The sequence below is a fragment of the Girardinichthys multiradiatus genome, chromosome 1 (genome assembly GCF_021462225.1).
Source record: "Girardinichthys multiradiatus isolate DD_20200921_A chromosome 1, DD_fGirMul_XY1, whole genome shotgun sequence".
Taxonomy (NCBI): Eukaryota; Metazoa; Chordata; class Actinopteri; order Cyprinodontiformes; family Goodeidae; genus Girardinichthys; species Girardinichthys multiradiatus.
The window spans coordinates 10261130-10282854 of NC_061794.1; the positions used below are offsets into that span (position 1 = coordinate 10261130).

General features: G+C 40.1%; 1 protein-coding gene across 2 annotated transcripts in view; it reads right to left on the reverse strand.

The window, feature by feature from the left end:
• Positions 1-6397: 6397 nt before the first annotated feature.
• Positions 6398-21725, reverse strand: part of LOC124866209 (plexin-A1-like) — a 412523-nt gene continuing 397195 nt past the window's right edge. For both annotated transcript variants that reach the window (XM_047361910.1, XM_047361902.1), the window contains exons 30-33: positions 20283-20452; positions 19196-19408; positions 17285-17435; positions 6398-13165 (exon numbers count right to left, since the gene is read on the reverse strand). In XM_047361910.1, coding sequence (XP_047217866.1) covers positions 13070-13165; positions 17285-17435; positions 19196-19408; positions 20283-20452 — 630 coding nt within the window. In that variant the 3' untranslated portion in view covers positions 6398-13069. The remainder of the gene's footprint in view (positions 13166-17284; positions 17436-19195; positions 19409-20282; positions 20453-21725) is intronic.

The window sequence follows — 21725 nt, forward strand, 5'->3', positions numbered from 1 at the left end:
GTCAGGTGAGAAAAAGACCCATGCCGAGATTCAAAACCAGGACCTTCTTGCTGCAAGACAACAAGGCTGCCAAATGTACAACCCTGGAGCCTCAGTATAGACACTCAGGGTTGATTATGGATCATTTCAAAGCTTCTCATCTAGAAGAATGATGAATAACTGGTCAATACCAATGAATGCCAACAGCAATATAGATAGATAGATAGATAGATAGATAGATAGATAGATAGATAGATAGATAGATAGACAGACAGACAGACAGACAGACAGACAGACAGACAGACAGACAGACAGACAGACAGACAGACAGACAGACAGACAGACAGACAGACAGACAGACAGACAGACAGACAGACAGACAGACAGACAGACAGACAGACAGACAGACAGACAGACAGACAGACAGACAGACAGACAGACAGACAGACAGACAGATAGATAGATAGATGTTGACTGTTTATTATGTCAAAATAATAAGGTATTATTTTTGAACTATGCAAGGTCAGTTTTTTACTTGTTTCTAAGCACACCCCGCCACAGACTTAACACAGTGACAGTTAGGTATGCATTTAGGTCTGCTTTGACAGAGAGGAAGCCGCCGGGGCAGATGTGACTGTCTGTGGTCCTTATTCTGCTCCATCATCTTATTTCCCATGCTGGTCGTCAATTATTGGAGCTTCATGAAGACTGAGAGTGAGATTGCTAAAACAATGAGCAAAAGCTCAGCCAGACAGTATTAACTGCCCCTCTGCTTCCCTCTGAGACCAACCAGAGTCCATTTTCACTTGAGCATTCCATTTCTATATTTCTCCCTTTTCTTCCTTCTTGTTTTCCATTTGATCTTTTCTTACCTTTTTAACTTTCTGCTCCTCCCTTGATGAAAAGAGAGGAGTCTAATCTCAGTTTACTCTCCAGCTGAGTCACCAGTGTGGAATTCAAACCAATGTGACTTTGTCATTTATAGTGCGTCAGGGCATCTTGGAGGACCGCCGAGTGCTTGTGTTAAGAGCGGTCGGGGTGAGTGAATAGCTAGAGCTGCCTCCAGGCAATAGAGAGAGTTAGAAAGAGGAAAGAGGGAAATAAAATGAAATAAAGGGAGCAGTGATTTTTCACATGGAGCACAGTTCAAACAGGGTAATCTGATGGACTAAGATATTTGAACGCATAGCCAGAAAGGGGTCTGGCTGTGGTCTACTGTGCTCATGAGCTTGTGGGACCCGTAGCTTTATCTGAACACTGCTGTGCTCTGCCTACTGTGAGAAGTGCAGCAGCAGGGAATCCAAACATTATGCAAAAAGCATAAGCAAGGAGAGAAAAGGGTGAAGAGGTGAAGAGGAAGGAAAAGTAAGTCGGGTGAAAACTCTTATTGCTACTTGGTTAGAAACTCTGAGTCCTCCTGAAGAGAGGGAAATAGGAAAAACAACTGCTAGAAAAAGAAGATAAATAACTAGAGAAACTAAAATATGATAGCTTCAAATCTCCTCTCACACAGAGTCAATAAATAAAAGACCCGAGTCAGGACATGGCCCTCAACTAAAGAGAAGACTCAAACATAGAAAAGTGCTTAGGACAATAAAGAGAGGTCAGTCCCCTTCAGAACAAAGACAGGTGAAATGCCCGTCCCAGTCAGACTCTCTCCGGACATCTAAGTCACTGCTTTATGTTTTTGTAATGGACTTTTTAAGTGAATTGATAGGTTACCTGCCAGAAACAAAAACAGAGTTCAGGCGGGCGACCAGGAGGTCGTCCCGAGCAGGCACAGAGTTCAGGCGGGCCACCAGGAGGTCATCCCGAGCAGGCACAGAGTTCAGGCGGGCGACCGGGAGGTCCTCCTGAGCAGGTACAGAGTTCAGGCGGGCGACCAGGCCGGCACCAAAGACGTGGAGGCCGACTGAGCAGAGTAGAGGACTTCCCAGACACTCTGTGAAACTCCAGAGGCGTGGAGCCTGGCGAACCCTCAGAGGCTGAAGCACAGCCTGGCGAACCCTCAGAGGCTGAAGCAGAGCCTGGCGAACCCTCAGCTCTGGGTTCAAAAGCCAGAACGAGGACAAAACATTCCTTAAACTCCTGCAGACTAGGAACAGGAGCTGAGGCGTCGACAGGATCCTCCGTGACGTGAGCAGGAGCTGAGGCGTCGACCGGACCCTCCGTGACGTGAGCAGGAGCTGAGGCGTCGACCGGACCCTCCGTGACGTGAGCAGGAGCTGAGGCGTCGACCGGACCCTCCGTGACGTGAGCAGGAGCTGAGGCGTCGACCGGACCCTCCGTGACGTGAGCAGGAGCTGAGGCGTCGACCGGACCCTCCGTGACGTGAGCAGGAGCTGAGGCGTCGACCGGACCCTCCGTGACGTGAGCAGGAGCTGAGGCGTTGACCGGACCCTCCGTGACGTGAGCAGGAGCTGAGGCGTCGACCGGACCCTCCGTGACGTGAGCAAGAGCTGAGGCGTCGACCGGACCCTCAGTGACGTGAACAGGAGCTGAGGCGTCGGCCGGACCCTCAGTGGCGTGAGCAGAGGCGTCGCGGGGGCCCCCGATGACTTGAGCCGGGGCGTCCCTCTTATGACGTCTTCTGCGCCGTGTGGAGGGGGTTGAGGCTGACTTAGGGTCAGGCTGAGGCTGTGGTGTGTCTGGCCTGGAGTCAGGCTGAGGCTGTGGTGTGTCTGGCCTGGAGTCAGGCTGAGGCTGTGGTGTGTCTGGCCTGGAGTCAGGCTGAGGCTGTGGTGTGTCTGGCCTGGAGTCAGGCTGTGGACCTGACGTGGGCTGCTCTGCAGCAGCAGCAGCTCCCTGGAGTCCTGACGTGGGCTGCTCTGCAGCAGCTCCCTGGAGGCTAGATGTGAATGATGGAGGATGGCAGTAAAACAGCCTTACTGCCGCTTCATACTCCACCTCGATCTGCTTTATCCTCTCCATCAGCTCAGGAGAGGAATACAGGAGGTAATTAAGGTACAAGCGTGACTTGACTTTTCTCTAGAGAAGCAAACTGTGTTCCAGAGAGTTCCAAGCAGAGACCCTGTCTCTACAACGCCAAGTGGAGCAGTTTTCCCGGTCTAAAGGAAGAACAACGGGACGGCATCACCGTGGTTACAGCAGTAACGTGCAGTTTGGCCGGCCGACAGAACGAGCTGCCCCACGCAACAGCTACGGAGGTTAGCTGCAGTTAACCCTTTGTTCACTGTGGATGCTTTATTCAACTTCGTCGTCCCGGACAATTTGTCCTCAGCACGGTTCACGTAAGAGGTACAGTTTTGGGCAGAGAGAAGTAGTTTAGATTGAAATAATCTAAACATTTTTCCTTTTATGACATTTGGTTTTGTTTGTGTTGAAACTGAGCCATCTCAGTGCTAGCAGATTATCTGCTCAGCATATGTGCTCAGTTTAAGTGTTCTGTGTTTTAAAGTTAAGACAAACTTTATTTAAAGGGTCATTTTAAACACAGAAGATGAGCCATAACGCGCCGTCCACTTTAACCATTTTATTAGTGGTATTTTAAAGGTATGTGTTTTATTCTGATGATGCGCTATAAGCTTCTTTTGTTAGCTTTAACCGCTAACAGCTAAGAACACGTGCTTGCCTGCCAAGATCATTTACCCAAAAAGGTTGTTAGTTTTCAATCTAGAAAATAATATTTCCCTAAATATTCTCGTACTCGTCGTCTTCCGCTTATCCGGGACCGGGTCGCGGGGGCAGCAGACTCAGCAGAGACGCCCAGACATCCCTCTCCTCCGACACCTCCTCCAGCTCCTCCGGGTGGAGCCCAAGGCCTCTGCTCAGAAATAAATAACATCAAGCTCAGCTAAAATTTGCAGCTGCATCATGGACAAGCCAAATGTCACCTGGAGAATTGTTTTATGGTCAGACGAAATAAAGATCGAGATTTTGCTGCCATCCACTTGGTTTATTTCATTCCGGCTGTGTGTTTTGTTATCATTCCACCCTAAAAATCTGTCAAAAATATATTTATTAATAAAATCAATAAAGTAAAAGATGTGCATGCTGTTAAATGTGTATAAACCTAGAGCTATACAATCTATACAAACATGAGATGAATTTTAAGATGGAATGATTGTTCTAAAAGCATGAATGGATTACCTTTACCAGTTTTGCCATACAAGTCATATTTACTGTTACGCTCAAAATCATGTAGCAATTCCAAGTCTATAGTCTTAGACCTGTCATGTCTTTGTCAGCTACTGATTGGTTAACACTCTGCTACCTTGTGTGATATAATTAAAAAAATCCAAGAAAACTGCTAAAATATCAGTAAAACAACTATGAACCTCCACAAATCTGGGTCATCCTTGGGTACACGTTCTAGAAGCCTAAAGGTGACTTATTCATCAGTTCAAACAATTAAATGCAAATATATATAACATGGGAATCTCCAGCTATTTTACCATTCAGGAGAAGGGATGGCTTTTTTTAGTCTTTTAAATAAAACTGGTTTGATGTAAAATGTCGAAAAGTAAAAGAGCCTATAAAGTTGTGAAATGACACTCAGGTAAAAAGACCCTATTTGTTGGAAACCTTTACTTTGGATCATATGGAGGCAAATTAAGTGGAATACATGACAGTTCACATCATGAGCAGAAAATGTTTGAAGCAAGATCTGAAGATATCAGCTAGATAGTTAAAGCTTTGGAACAAATGGCTCTTCTAAATTCACAATTACCATAATTATGCCACCAGTTAGTAAGGACTACAAAGTCAGTGATTTGCATTGACCATTATAAGCCCTGATCTCACACCCATAGAAAATTTTATCATGGAGCTTAAAAGGTGTGTGTGAACAAGGCAGCCTACAATCCTCACCCAGTTAACCCAGTTCTGTTAGGAGGGATGGGCCAAAAATCCAGCAAACTCTTTTGAGAAGCTTAGGAAGGATACCCAAAACCTCTGACCCCAGTCATACAGATTAAACTCAATTCTACAAGATATTAAGGAAATGCATGTAATCTTCTGAATGTAAATAATAATTTAAAAAAAAATCAAAAAATTATCACACATTACTTTGTCATTAAGCCAATAGAAATATATTTTGTATTACTAGCCGATCTAAATCGGCTCATCCAGGAGGAGTGACTGCTACAAGCCTCTGACTCGATGCAATCTGCTGGGTTTCCTTAGACAGAAAAACGTTTTATCTACTCGTACTCGTAGTCTTCCGCTTTATCTGGGACCGGGTCGCGGGGGCAGCAGACTCAGCAGAGACGCCCAGACGTCCCTCTCCTCAGACACCTCCTCAAGCTCCTCCGGGGGAAGCCCGAGGCGTTCCCAGGCCAGCCGAGAGACATAGTCCCTCCAACGTGTTCTGGGCCGTCCCTTGGGCCTCCTTCCGGTGGGACGTGCCTGGAACACCTCCCGAGGAAGGCGTCCAGGAGGCATCTGGTATAGATGCCCGAGCCACCTCAACTGGATCCTCTCGATGTGGAGGAGTAGCGGCTCTACTCCGAGCCCCTCCCGGATGGCCGAGCTCCTCACGCTATCTCTAAGGGAGTGCCCGGCCACCCTACGGAGGAAGCTCATTTCCGCCGCTTGTATCCGGGATCTCATTCTTTCGGTCATGACCCAAAGTTCATAGCCATAGGTGAGGGTAGGAACGTAGACCGACCGATAAATCGAGAGCTTCGCTTTTTGGCTCAGCTCTCTCACAACGGGCCGGCACAGCGCCCCCTTTACTGTGGCAGCCACACCGATCCGTCTGTCGATCTCCCGCTCCATTCTTCCCTCACTCGTGAACAAGACCCTGAGATACTTAAACTCCTCCACTTGAGGCAGGAACTCCCCTCCAACCTGAAGAGGACAAGCCACCATTTTCCGGTTGAGAACAATGGCCTCGGACTTGGAGGAGCTGACTTTTTATCCAATTTGAATAAATTACTGAATCTGACTGCATTGTTCAATGGTGAGGATTAATTGGAATGGACTGTATGTACCTGACTTTTGTGAAGTACCTTGAGACAACATGTGTTGTGAATTGGCGCCATATAAATAAACTGAATTGAAAACAGAAAAGATTAAATCAGTCTAAATGTCAGACATTGAGTGAAAAAATATTTTGTCTTTTTATACAGTGTATGTAAAGTTCTGTTGTGAATGGATGTACATCCTAATGAAACTAAGCTTTACATCTTCCTTCCTCAACCTATTAATGGTTTTGGTGCAGGCTTACAGTACCTTAACGTTTCTTCTCATCATTCTTCTTTAGCTAAACTGCCGTGAAAAACAGTCTTTGCATATTAATAATGTGATATTAAGTCCCTTGTGTGCTGCTTTTGGTCTTTCCTCCACAACTTCTCTTGTGACAAGCACACAAGACTTAAAACTTGTTTAAACTTCAAAATCCACAACTTATATATATAAAGGATGTGGAATGGGAATAAAAAAACATCAGACGATACAGATTTAGCAAAAACATGTTTAATCTCTTCTTGATGCGTGTCTATACACAAGTAATAAATCTGCAAAATAGGAAAGAGCAGGGTATTTACATGGTTGTGAAACAGCCAAAACCTGTCACAGCAGCTTCAAATCTGAAACTCTTGAAAAGGTATCGTAATTCATAAAGTATTAAAACTCTAAGGTATTTTTTTTCCTTTCTGTGTCTCTTCTCTTTAATCTGTGAGAGGTGTTTAACATTCTCTGCCTGTCTCCGAAGTGTTGGCGAGGAAGCCAAAGCACAGGATGACAAACCTGCAAGTGTTGTTTTTTGGGGTCATGAGTGTCATACTGGAGGGTTCGACCGAATATTAAAATCCATTTAACATCTACGTTAGAATGGACTTTCAAAATGGCTTTTAAAATGTGCAAAACGTTTGTCAGTTGTCAGAAACAGAGAAATTGCTTTAATGGCTTAAGAATTTTGAAAACTTTCTCACCTGTGCCACATATTTAGAAAGGTTTATGAAGTCAATAGAATATCATCCACCAGATTGTGAACTATTGTAAATAAAGAATCAGCTTTGTCATGTAGGATTTAGACTAAACTGGGTTTTCATAGAGCAGAAGAGCTATCTTAGCCTTACTACTTTCAAATGAACTTCAAACAGCTTAGTATCTAGCCTAGCTAGTGGGAAGAGGGGACTGCAAGGGTTACTATGTTTCTAAAAAAAATTTTAACCTCAAAAGAATGAAACACAATGCCTGGGTATGACAAGTGTACAAAAATACACCCCTAATAATTTCAGCTATTATAAGCCACACCAGAAGAGTGGATTTATTGCACCACCACATGTTTTGTACCTTTGTCCACTAATTTGTTGGCTAAAGTTTGCTAACCCAGTATGATTAATCTTTTTCCCTTCTTTTTTCAACTCTTTATGGATAAAACTAACATATTGCTACCTTTACTTTTGTTTCCATGAGTTTTTGTTATAATGTTCTCATTCGCTGGCTAAAATATGCTAACTCAGTTTAATTTGTCTGTTTCTTGTTTTTTTTTTTACTCTTTACTGACAAAACTATCTGTTACTTGCTTTGAACGTTACAAACACGTTGGGTTAACTCAAACACCATCAGACATTATTATTACCGTTTTATCAGGCTTGAATAGAGCTAGGACAATGCTTGCTTAATAAAAACCTGCATTTGGCCCAATTGTTCGCTAAACGAAATCACCTCAGGCAAAGTGAAAAAAAGTTAACGTGAAAGCTGTGTGTTAATAACCACACAATATTTTTTTCTTTATGTATGGACTGAGTAATGTGGTAAAGTTATGTTTAAGACCAGTTTTGTGCAAAAGTGTAAAATGAAATTTCAATCAAAAATAATTTTTTTGTTAAATGGAAACAAACAGTCCAGTGTTTTAAATTCATAAAACCACACATTTTCACTTTTTCAGCTTATGTAATATGGAAAAAAAAAATTATGTTTAGCTTGAATATTTGTGGCTCATAAATTTTCTAATGGGTGGCAAAAGCCCTGATAGAGGTCTCTAACATAACTCAGAATAAGACCCTCAAACAAAGCTGAGTCCTCGGAAAATGCAGCCAGCAGATAAACAAGAGATGCTGAAAGCACACAATTCATTGGCACTCTATTATTTGTATAGCATGTATAGAAGGTACTTTATCTTGACACGCTTGTTCGGGAAAACAATGTTCGTGAGGTTCTGAGCTGGGCATTGGTCATTGCCATTTTGTACCTTATGTACCTTTAACTTTTTATTTTTTTATAACCTTTCTTTCAAAAAATAAATACCCTTGTGATCCTTTTTTTCAAACTGCTGATAATATCACACATTAAAATTACTTTTCTGTTTCCTTTTTTTATTTTCTGACCGATTAAAAAAAACAAACAAAAAAAAGTTCATTCATTTCCTTTCTGTAGTTTGAAGCAACATCGTACGAAGCCAACAAGGCACATTGAAACGTGTGTTGTCATCAAGGGACCAACTAGCTCAATCCTCTTTTAAAAGTTTCTTTTTCTGAAAAAAGTACAATGAACCCAAAAGATGTGAAGGAATCGGAAATGAAGAGGTATATTGGCCTTTAAAGCAACTTCCTGCGCCTTAGATGAGTTTTTTTGTTTATCTTTTACTCAAACTTGTTGTGAAGCAGAGAACAAGAAGCAAAACAGATAAAACAAAGCATCACTTTTCTACTGTCTACAAAAGAGACCAAGAGGTAAACCTCAGCACTGTTTCAATATCATGAAAACAATTTCTACAAGTTTTCTTCTACGGAGCAAGTGAATAAGAGTCAAATGTCAATGTAGTGGTCCACATCCTCAGATGGTTTCAGTTACTCATTTAGATTGAACAGAATGTGTCAATGAATGCCTGTACATGGAAGTAATACTATTTACGTTTTACCACACTTCAAGAAAAAGGAAGAAACATTAAGTACTTTAAATATGGAAAATATTTCAATTATTAAAACACTGAAAATTGCTTTGTGGAAGAACTGTAAAGCAGACACCTCAATGACAACTTCCTCTCATGGAGTTGCTTTCCTTGTGTGGATGACTATGAGCTTTGGTTGGCTCGCTCTGTATGCTTTTTTTTACCCTGTCTAAATCGGTGGTTCAAGTATTGAAGCACATACAGAACGATTCATTATGTATGGACACATATTCATGATGTAAAATAAAAACAGCAAGATGAGCTGTTTAAATGAACACTAGATCTTTAAAGGGTTTTTGGAAGATATGAAGAATAGCTCAAACTATGTAGCTGGACTCTGTTTAATGATGCTAAAATCTGCTATATGTACTCAGGTTTGTGAAATGGGTGTACAAGGGTGCAAGTTTGAAAAAAAAAAAGAAAAACTAAATTTAAAAGTGAACCATGCTGGAATGCATAAACCTTTGTTGATTTGCTAAAGTATGAGTCATAGACATAAAATTCATGTGGATTTATGCAGATTAAACTTAGCCTGTTGTGTCTTTTGCCTTTGTACTTCCCAAATATACAAGCAGGTGTCCACAAACGTCCCAAAGCTGAAAATCACCAAATGAACACTTTTGCTATGACTAAACAATTATCACTCAGGTTGAGTCTCACAGCTTCTGGTGATTTTTATGGTGTTGGTCACACTTTTCAGTCTGTTAAGGACTTATCTTCTGCATTCACAGCAGTGAAACAGACAACTGGATGTCGTTTTGCCACTTTAAATTGGATTGAATATGCATTTAAAATGTAATAAAATTGATTACTTGTTTTAAACCATTGTGGTGTGTCAATGTTCTTTCTTAGATTATTACATTACATCCAGTTGCTGCATATCATACTGATCATTACAACACATAAAATGTGCATATGTGCTTTTCCAAATGATCCAACATTTTTAGTCACACGAGATTTGCACAACTTATGGGAGAAATGTTTCCTTTGATGAAACGCTGCTCAGTAAGATGCTTGTCAAGATTGAGCCTTTTTTTACTGCATGTGTTGGAGAGGTTAAAATACATCCTCCACTATTATTATAAAAGGTGTAAAAATCAATTTAAAATGATCTACTTTTAATGCAGTAGCATAATCTCACTCTGAAGGTTTTTAAATCCAACTTTTGAGTGCATTTATTTAAAAACTATTTCTTTCAATTTCATGGTGCCACAATTATTTAAACCCCTTTCCTTTGTGCAAATACTTTTGGTCTGTAAGACAGTACTTCATCTTATCCAATAACATTTCACATAGAGCATACAGACAGAGGGATCTTTGAGCTGTTCGGCACTGCTCCCATCAGTTGCACTCTTCTCTGTAGCTGTTCCCACAGGTTTTCTAAAACATTTAGGTCTCGTGACTGTAAAGGCCTTGTAAGAAGGTAAATTTTTATGTCTGGTGAATTATGAATGTTATATGTTGTAAGTTATTGGGCAGAAAATACAATCATTAGCCATTTTTTGTTCAGTGGTCAAGTCAACCAGATACTTCTTGAAAGAGTTCATGAGGTTTACAGAGCCTTGGAAGAGAGAGGCCCACAGCATCGCAGATCCTTCACTGTACTTAACAGTGAGCATGAGGTGGTTTATCTCATATTGGTCCTCTGTTTTACAGCAGACCCACTAGGATTTAATGGCTGTTAAAGAGAGTTGATGATCCCAAGATGACACTCTTTGCTGTACTTCTCAGTAAGGCTTTAAAGTTTATTTTACCTTCCTCACCATCCTCCTCACTGTGTGCTGTGGTAATTTAAACTTGGTTCAATTTTCACCCTTCTTTAACACAGTTGTAATTGTTTACAATGTTTTTCATTCTTAGTTGTACTATATTTAACTGTAGTACTGACTGTAGATGTGGCCAAGTTGGTTTTTGTAGCCATTTCAAGACCAGTATGGTTGACACTTATCTGCCTTACTTTAATTGCATGTTCTCTGGGCAATTTTGAACAGCGGATATGTGAAAAAAGGGCCTATATCGAATCTGTAACTTAGGAAAACAAACCTAAAATTTCCTTGATTTTCAGATCGATTTGAAAGAGAAGTAGGAATTGCAAAAATACTTCAGTTATACATAAATAATATGAACTGTTGGGAAAGCCAATGGATTTTTCTAAAATTAACAGTGTGAGACTATACTTCTGCAATAAGAGATTTTCTTTTAAAGTGTTATTCACATTTTTGCCAGAGGTGCCAATAGGTGTGAAAGGTCTTGTAAGTTTAACACATCCATGTGACACCAATTGTTTCCTGTTTATCTGATTTGCATTGTCTGACGGTCTGTATCTAATGTTGATGTTAATTGATGGCAGAGTTTGTAACATTTTACCTTGGTGTGCACAGTTTCAAGCCTTTATCTCCTTTTCCAACCCTATGAAGAAACCATGTACATGTGAGGGAAAACGAGATGTAAATGAACAAAATACCTTTCAAAGCACTGAATGTTCATGTGCTCTTGCAAACTGTGCAAGGAAAAACATCAGGACATGTTTTAGATCTTTTTACCTCTAAAAAACCACAAAAAACCAAAAGAGAAAGGCCTTCAACTTGTACAAAAACACATATTTCAAGCTACATTTCATTATTTTTTTTGTAAAACCACATTCACATTTTAAAAAAATGGGGCCCTTTAAGCATTACAGGCTTTACTGCAGACTTGACAAAACTGATTCACTTTTCTCTGCACAGCGAAACTATCCTTCATTTGAGAAGGCATGCCCCATAAAGTGTTTTAGACGAGAGGGGAGGTCTAGAAAACAAGACCAAGAAGCTATACAGCACAGTGTGCCAGGGATCTGCTTAAATAACTGCCTAATGCCTCTGAGTCTACCAGCACAGCATGAGGCTGCCTTAAACATAAATGACTGTTGTCTCGTCTAAAACAGATGACTTTGATGTATTTGGTTTCTCTAAAAAGCAAACACAAAAGCACTGCAGGTTGGTTGGCTCGAAGGTGGCTTCTAGACATCATTTGTCTTTTTACAATCCCCAAAGCCAGCGATGTAACACAAAATGGCCACCAAGACCTCATGTAACATAGAAAGTGCCTGTAAAATATTCATATATTTCTGCTGTTTACCTGTTTTTAAACTCTGTCACTAAGCATGACGACATGATCATAATAGCACATTTCATCTAACAAAAAGAAGTCTCTTTGCACTAAACGACATTCAAAGTAAAACATGGCACAAGACATCTTTTTCCTTGTGTTTTCTTAATTCTTTTTCATCTAGGAAATATCAGATTTTCTGAAACATATCTTTTGTACATTGAAATGGAAAAAAGTTCAACTTTTGATTTGTTTTAAAAACAAAGTGTTGTATTTATATATCTATATATATATTTAATCATATATCCTCTTCTCTCTTTTGATTTAGCTTTTGTTGTGCAAATTCAGCAGTAACACAAGTGGCACAGCACTGGGGAGAGTCGGCCACCGGGAAGAGAAAAGAATTTGATGCAATGACGATTTAAATGTAGAACTATGGAACTTTTTTGTTTGACTTCAGAGGCGTTTTCGCTGATAGAAACCTGGAGAGTACAAACCAGAAATTGCTTCTCAGGTCAGTCCTCCGTTGTGATCGTTCTGCAGTGGCAGCAGCATACTGAAACGTCTTTGACTGGCTAAGTAAATCTCTGCCATGTCTTGTTGCTGCAGTTCTGCAAAAGTCCCTGATGTTTTATCTCCCCCATGGACAATAGCAACAGAAAGGGAATCAGGAAGAGTGATAAAATCTCCTGGATTTTGGACGACTCGCAGTCTGAACTGTTGCCTTGGCAGTGGAAACTACCAAGTTGTGGCTTGTACCTTTCCTGCAGGGTTTCAGCTTCAGCTAAATGAGTTTTTTCTGCTCACCTGTTTAGGCTCAGGTCCATATTAGCTGAGGCTGGGGGTTGTTTTTGATTTGGCTGATCATAGTAAGAGTTGTGGCTCAGACGAGAAGAAGAAGGAAAAAAAACGGGGTAAATAAACATTCTGATAGCATCCAAACTTTGCTGTCCCTCCAGTGTGCCCCTGCTGCTCGGTGCTCGTGTCCTTGCAGTCTTTTCCACTGCTGTAGGTTGTTGTCTGCGAGCGTGGTGACAACAGATTTCAAATGTCAAAAATCAAAATGTCATGGGATGTCAGAAGTGGTGAGGGAAGGCGTGTGAGTTAGCCCTGCGCTAGCTGAGGTGTCTGATTGGCCAGTCCTCAGCTTGCCAGGGCCATTGTGTCGATGACCTGCTCTAGCTTGCCACGTAGCCGCTGCCTGCGAGACTGCTCGTCCTTCTGTAGTGCAGACAGGATCTGGAGGCACACAAGGAAGAACGTTACTTTCCTGCCTCATAATGAAATCCTTTTCTTTTAAACTTACAACAAGCGGTATTTTACAGGGCATGAATTGTGTGCTCCATTACTGTACAGTGAATGCAGTCTGATGCTTAGTTCCATTTGCAGGTTTGCAGTTACAATTAAATTGTTGCTGACAACGTGAGGAGGGTCAGCAGGGGTAGGGGTGTGGATCAGTGTAACATGTGTAATTGCATATTAACTGCCACTGAGGGTATGTGTAAAGCAGAATGCGTAAATGTCATTTTATCCAACTTTATCCAATTTTGTATGGCATTACCAGTAGGGGGGGAGCCGCTGTGAAGGTCTATATTTTGCTGATGATGTGTGTAAGTGCATTAGCGAGTATATGTGAGCATTTTTTGCACATCTTTGCATGTGTGTGTTTTTGTGTGTGGCTGTAAGGTCAGGGCACGTATTGGAGGCAATGGTACCGTGCAGCTGCCTACATCTGAATAATAACGGGGAGCAGTTGCTTTGAATGGAGCCAGTTGCAACGAGGAAGTGTAACTACTGTAATACTGCTGGTATGAACAAATGGAGAGGAAGAAAGAGAGAACATATTTATTTCACAGATATGCAACAGAGAGAAAAAAGGGGTGGATTTATAGTATAGATTTAGTTTATTTTATTCTAATAAAACATTTAAGGTCAGTAGATTTTGTCCTACATATTCAGCAGAAGTTAACAACCTAAAACAGGCTTTTCCTGTGTCAAAAATGTGTTACACGCATAACTTCTTGTACATCTACAATTTCCAAAAGTATTTAAATCCCCTTTAACTTTTTTATATTTTATTACGTTACTAAAATAGACTTCTTTGTTGGCATTTTTGTAAAACAACATAAATTGTTGCAAAATTGTGGAGTGAAAGGAAAATGATACATGGTTTTCCTGTTGTTAACCCCCCAATCCCCAGTCTTCATTGCAAAGCATCGCTTTATTAGTCAGGTCGGATGGAGAGCATCTGTGAAATATTTTTCAAGTCCTTGAGGGTGGACCTGTTAGAACGTTTGCAGCTTCTAACAGGTTTTCCTATAGGATTGCCCCACATTTAGCTCCATCCATCTTTCCTCCAACTCTGACTGACTACACACAGCATAATGTTTGCACCACCACTGGGGAAGGTGTGTTCAGGGTAGTATGTGATGTCAGTTTTCTGCTCCACATAGCATATTACAAAAGAGCTAAAAGATACATTTTGGTCTCATCTGACCAGGGCACTTTCTTCCATGTTTGCCGTGTCCCCTACAGGGGTTGGACAATGAAACTGAAACACCTGGTTTTAGACCACAATAATTTATTAGTATGGTGTAGGGCCTCCTTTTGCCGCCAATACAGCATCAATTCGTCTTGGGAATGACATATACAAGTCCTGCACAGTGGTCAGAGGGATTTTAAGCCATTCTTCTTGCAGGATAGTGGCCAGGTCACTACGTGATACTGGTGGAGGAAAACGTTTCCTGACTCGCTCCTCCAAAACACCCTAAAGTGGCTCAATAATATTTAGATCTGGTGACTGTGCAGGCCATGGGAGATGTTCAACTTCACTTTTGTGTTCATCAAACCAATCTTTCACCAGTCTTGCTGTGTGTATTGGTGCATTGTCATCCTGATACATGGCACCGCCTTCAGGATACAATGTTTGAACCATTGGATGGACATGGTCCTCAAGAATGGTTCGGTAGTCCTTGGCGCCCATCTAGCACAAGTATTGGGTCAAGGGAATGCCATGATATGGCATCCCAAACCATCACTGATCCACCCCCATGCTTCACTCTGGGCATGCAACAGTCTGGGTGGTACGCTTCTTTGGGGCTTCTCCACACAGTAACTCTCCCGGATGTGGGGAAAACAGTAAAGGTGGACTCATCAGAGAACAATACATGTTTCACATTGTCCACAGCCCAAGATTTGCGCTCCTTGCACAATTGAATACGATGTTTGGCATTGGCATGAGTGACCAAAGGTGTGGCTATAGCAGCCCGGCCGTGTATATTGACCCTGTGGAGCTCCCGACGGACAGTTCTGGTGGAAACAGGAGAGTTGAGGTGCACATTTAATTCTGCCGTGATTTGGGCAGCCGTGGTTTTATGTTTTTTGGATACAATCCGGGTTAGCACCTAAACATCCCTTTCAGACAGCTTCCTCTTGCGTCCACATTTAATCCTGTTGGATGTGGTTCGTCCTTCTTGGTGGTATGCTGACATTACCCTGGATACTGTGGCTCTTGATACATCACAAAGATCAACAATTTGTCCTCTTATGAACTCTGGTATGTCACCCATAATGTTGTGTGCATTTCAATATTTTGAGCAAAACTGTGCTCTTACCCTGTTAATTGAACCTTCACACTCTGCTCTTACTGATGCAATGTGCAATCAATGAAGACTGGCTACCAGGCTGGTCCAATTTAGCCATGAAACCTCCCACACTAAAATGACTGGTGTTTCAGTTTCATTGTCCAACCCCTGTATGTGACTTGTGGTAAACTGCAAACAGGACTTTTTGTAGTTTCCTTTAACAATGTCTTTGTTTCTGACACTTATAAATTCCAGATTTGTAGTGTACAACTAATCTAAGTCTAAGTAAAAGGAATCTCTAACCTATACTGTGGTTCTTTGCAGCTCATCCAAAGCTACCATGGGGCTCTTGGCTGCAACTCTGATTAATTGCCCGCCTAGTAGGCTTAGGTAGACAGTGATGTCTTGGTAGAAATGTAGATGTGCCATACATTTTTCAGGTAATAAATTGAATAGTGCTCTGATTGGGTAGTTGTTTTATAAGCTAACTCTGCTTTAAACTTCTCCACAACTTTCTCCCTGATCTATCTGTTGTGGTCCTTGCTGGAGTATATTCTAGTTTTTAGGTAACATCTAAAGACAGTTGATTGCAATTGATGTTATTTAGGGGTATACAAGTAAATGGGGCGAATTACATATCCACTCTACATTATTTACATTTTTTGTAGAAATGCAGAAAACAATTTCCTTCCACTTTACAGTTTTGCAATACTTTGTGTTGATCTGTCACATACAATATATTAGGGTGTTTGATTGTAATGTGACAAATGATTAAAATGTTCAGGAGATATGAATACTTACACAATAACATATGTAAGCATAACTTTTTTTACTAAGGGTGAAAATTCATGTTTTTTACCCCATTTTGTGCTCGTGTAATACTCCTTTTTAAACTAATTCATTAAAACCTTTGCACAGTTATTTTAGAAAAAAAACAACTTCCCATCAAAGGCAAGTAGTAAATAAAATAACATTGGCCAATACAAAACCAGCAGAAAGTTGTGTGTTTGCACAGCATAGAATCATTAATGCTATCATTAATGGGTTAAAAACATAAAAATGTAAAAGGTGGTATGTGATATTTTAGCTGGGATAAAAGAAATGCCTTTATTGTGAACAATAAATTACATTTGGATGAAAATACTTCATTAATAAGGAAAAATATTGATAAAAAATAAACTTCGGACAAATTCAGCTATTTTTATGATGCTATGAAGAAAAAAACAGTATTGGTGGAATCTGCCAATTCAAATTACCATCTTAAACAGATCTTTACACTCATGACACATCCGTCATATTTAATTAGCCAAAAACACTGATTCTCTAATTATGTTCACCCTGTCTAGTTTTAATTTCTTCCTTCTTCCTTGGAGTAGTATAGCAAAACAGCATATAACATAATGGTCACGCAAAAAAGAACATTAATGATAAAAAAAATATCAAGCTTCAATTTGTGCAAAAAGCCTGATATTTAGTCCACTAGCAGCAGGTGATATTTTCTACATGCAAGTTTTCTAAACAAAGAACAAAAATCATAAATTCTGTAAAGCTTCATTAGGTTCATAATGTGTTGAGCTCACACCTTAATGTGCATCCTAATGGTGCTAATACCTTCCAGCCTGCACTGATGCAGATTGGTTATCAGTGTAATTAAATTAAAATGACCTCATGGTGTTACTCAAGACAAGTAAAGACACAGCCCATCCATCCACCGGATAATTACAGCATTCTCTCCTTTCTGTTTGACTCTGCTTCACATTCAGAGGGCACCCACCTCATCTTTGTATTTGATGATGTAGGTGTAGATCTCATGCAGAGCAGACATGCTGTTGAACTGGTCGAGGTGCAGCCGGGACTGCTCTGCTAAGTAGGCACTCATGTCCTGATCGCTGATTGCTGGCATACGGGAAATGTCCGAGTAATATCTAGAAGAGAGGTCAAGTAGAGTTATGTTTGTTGTCATCCAGAGCTCAGCTTAGTGACTTCATATGAGGAGAAATTCAATGCGAGGTTCTGCAAAGGCCAAGTTAAACACAGAACTTAAAAAACAAGGTGTATACTTAGATGTAGATACATGTCTTGCAAATTACTTCATTTGAAAAGTGGGTGGATAAGTAACTTAAATGAAACTGGTGAGCAAAATTATAGTATAGCTGCATGAATTTATATTCACCTAAAAGTGGGATAAAATACATTGTGAAGGTGTTGCAATTTCTCGCTTAGTAACTTTTATGCCGGTCAGAAATCTGAAAAGAACCACTGATCAAAAGGAATAAGAATCTTACTGTAAACATCATATTTTTCATTTCACTTAATTTATTCTAGTGATTTGCCAAAGAGAAATAGTGAAAAAAATCAATCCTGCTTCTTTCACAGACCCTTCTGACTACATTTTAATAGAGCTAAGAAAACTGGAAATAGTTTTGTTAGTTTATAACTTGCACTGTCTCCATTTAGGAAAGTACTTTGAAGAATACATAAAGAAAAAAACAAAACAGTTTGGAAACATTCACTCTACTTTACCCTCTCTGGCAGCGTATTTGAGCTTTATGTCAATGAAAGATGACATCAGGGAACATATATCCATTTTTTAAGAAGTCTTATCAGGCGAAACATAGTAACTGGTAAATTTACTTATGTAAATTCTGATTTCTGTTCTTTTGAAAACTAGAAGATGAAAAACAGTCTGGAAACAGAAATTTCATTCCTATTCATTCAGATTTGGAACAAAGTTAAATCAAATTTCTTTGTCTGGAGGATTCAATAATGTGGCTTTGTGCTGGTTCTGAATGCTGGATCTCAATGGCCATCCAAAATTTCTGAGGCAGCTTTACAGAAAAAGGTTCCAGACACTTTTCCAGTATGACTGGAGATGGTGAGAATGTACGGTATACATCCTCACTACTAATATGCTTGAGGCATAACTGGATTCATGAAGCTGCGCTTAAGTTCTCACAGTTGATGTAGCTACAATCTCTTGCTGCCCATTCAACATGTTTAATATAAAGAAATAGATGAGCTTCATGTAAGTAACACACATTTTTCACCTGTGTCAATTTTTACTATCTGGACATGAAAACCTGAAAATCTCGGAATAAAAAACCCATCTCTTTCAACATCAGCACTTGATGCAATGAGATTCTACAATTACTGTTGTTACTGTCAAACAAAAATATGACCTAGCCTTCAAAATCTACTTAGAGAAAACTGGAGTCCTATAAAGTCGATTTAGGGATCCTACGACTGAGTTAAGGATGAGTGAGCCACAGAAGTGGAGGGATTAAGATTTTTTGTCCAAACTTGTTGCTCACAGAGCTAAATTCAAGCAGCGCTGCTTTTACTGATACTTTTGGCTCTCTGAAAACACAGTAATCTATATTAATAAGCCAAGAGGGAGGCAACAGTAATTACAGCACATAATTCCTTTGTCCTAATTTAATTCAACTATGTATGTATGCTTTAAATGCCTGTAGCAGCTAAAATTCAACCTATAATGTTCTAATCTTACAGATGCTTAATTGTGTAATTAACTTTAATCTTATAGCTCAGCCGGATATTCCCACCTTCCAGCAGCTACAGAGAAATATAGTTTCCATCTGACTTCAGGAATATGAATTTGTTGTTCACGGCTGGTAAGATGTACTCAATTTGAGGCTCAGTCTGTTTGAGGTCACCTTAGACTTACCTTTCTACCCAGCTCTTGTAGTTGGGAATGTCTTTAGCGTACAGAAGCTTATTTGAAGGCGAGTCTTTTCCTAGTTTGTGCTCAGACGTCGAACATGAGTCCATGAAGGTCTGAGCCACAACAGAGAGGCATGCGTCCGTGATGCTGTTTTTATGGATGTCAAATACAAACTGAGGGTTCTTGATCACGTTCACCCAGAACCGCAGAGGAAGACTGGGGGCAGCAGAACAGAAGACACATAAGAATGACATCCAAGTTCCTCTGTACTAATATGAGTCCTTGTAATTTCTTTAAAAATACATACAGAATAATACATTCACACATATTGGCACCACTGATATAGAGGTGTAGAAAGTGTCTTATATAAGCTGAATAATGAGGTCACACAAGAGATTTTAGAAAAATCCAAACTTAGTTTTCTCTGTCCTCTACTTTGCCTTGTTCTCCTTATCTTAACTCACAAGGTTTCCACAATGGCTGGAGCGGGTCAGACAAAAATTTTATTTTACTATTTATAAATCATAAACCATGCCTCAAAAAGAGAAGAAAAAGAACACATCAGCTTTCTGAATTACACGCAGCAAGGTGCTGTATTCAATGACTACTTAAATCTGCTGTTCAGACGCACATACATTTCTCCCAAATATACCTTATAACATAGCTGTTAGCCAGCAAGTTGGGATCACAGCAGTCCTTTCTTTCCAGCTGATACAACTGTGTCACTCACAACTTTGTCCCTTCCTATTTAATGTTCAATTAAGTAGGTATAAATCAGTATTTATCCCCTGGGCATTAATAAAGTTTTTTGAATTGAATTGATCTGAATTGAATTTGAGGGTAAAGACAGACTATTTATACCTGCAAGTATGCATGCAACTTGTTTGTCTGCTTGACGTCGATCTAGCAGATGCATCACTGACAGACTTCATTCCTCCGTTACGTTAGAGTTTTTTCTAGACAACTTTGGCACTCAGTGATTTGCACTTTACCTTTACCGCCACAACCAGCGCAGAAGTAGCATGGACTGTTCAAACCATATTTAGTTTTCATTGCTTTCAGGCAAAAGAAAAAAACTGCTTTTTATTACCAGTTGCTCTTCCAGGTGTGTCGTACGTCATAGTCGTTGATGGAGTGTTTGTCAGCTTGTTCATCCAGGAAGTCGAACATGTACTTGATGGCAAGCGGCAGAGCGCTTCCTCTATGAGCTGTGCTGAAGATAGTCTCGAACAAGTCATCGACAAACTTCTGTAACGTTCCCTGAAAGGAAAAATAGCATGGGGAGGTAAATAAAGACAAATGTATATAAAAACATACCCGTAGTTTTAGCTAGAGACAATAGCTGGATTTATTTATGCATTACAACCCCAGGCAAAAAGTAATAATTAGCAGGGTGTTAGGTCCTCCAAATGTCTTGGAATTTTCCAATCCTTTCCATTGGTTTAAACTGACAGATCTCTTGTTGGGTCCACATTTCCTGTCAATCAGCCATGGCCAACAGTTTGTAAAGCTCTGAAACCATTGCCTTAAGTGTGAGACCCATCTACAGATTTACACTTGTACTGGTATTTGTTTTAGAAATGTAAATTAGAGTGATTTCTATTTTTTGTGATTTTAGGCTCTTCCTCTGCTACTCATACTGTGATCAGAAAAAGTTGCAGCATTATTGCAACAGTGTAATTAATTTTATTGAGCTATGGTTTACAAAGGTGCATTATATACGTTTGATAATCCATAAAACTAATCATTCCTCCAACAGTCATAATTCCATACTGTTTAGCCACTGGTTGTATTTTTTCAACAGCCAGCTAAGTTAATTAGCTGTTTGACCCTTAAACACCTAGTAACTCTTTCACACAGATTAGGGTCCTAAACGGCTGAGCGTTGTTTGAAATGAACATATTAAATAATGCTCTAGAGCATAAACTGGGTGCTCCTGTCCCACAAGCTTTGTGACATTTTAAAACAGGTGGTTTCGCCTGGTAAGACTTATGAAGATAATCCTTCTGACCTTTGTTTTATTGAAAAGGGTTTTTTCTGTTATTTGTCCTCTTCTGCTCAGGTTTAATCTTTAAACACTCCAACAAAAACCTTTTTAGTCTCACATTTTAAAAAAGGAAGTGCAAAACAAAGACAGTATCGACAGTTTAATTCAACGATTATATGGTTCCATTTTAAAACAGACTGAATGGTTCAGTAGTGTGTGTATAATTTATACCCCTTTCACTTTACTCTGTATCTTCTATAGAATATGCATTTCCATGTGTTAGCATTGGTTTCTATGCATCTGATGCCATAGCATACGTGAGCTAATATGCAGCTAAGCCAGGCTGCCACAGGTCAGCAACTTAGAGATGCCATATATGAGCCACTCCTACAGAATACACAATATGTTGAGGATACTCAAATACAGCAGCAATGACCTCATAATAACATTCCATGGTCTCCTGCTACATTATGCAGATATTTTGTCTGCACTAGACTGACTTTTCTCAGTAAACCAAATGCTTTGAGTTCCTGACATGGCAGAACT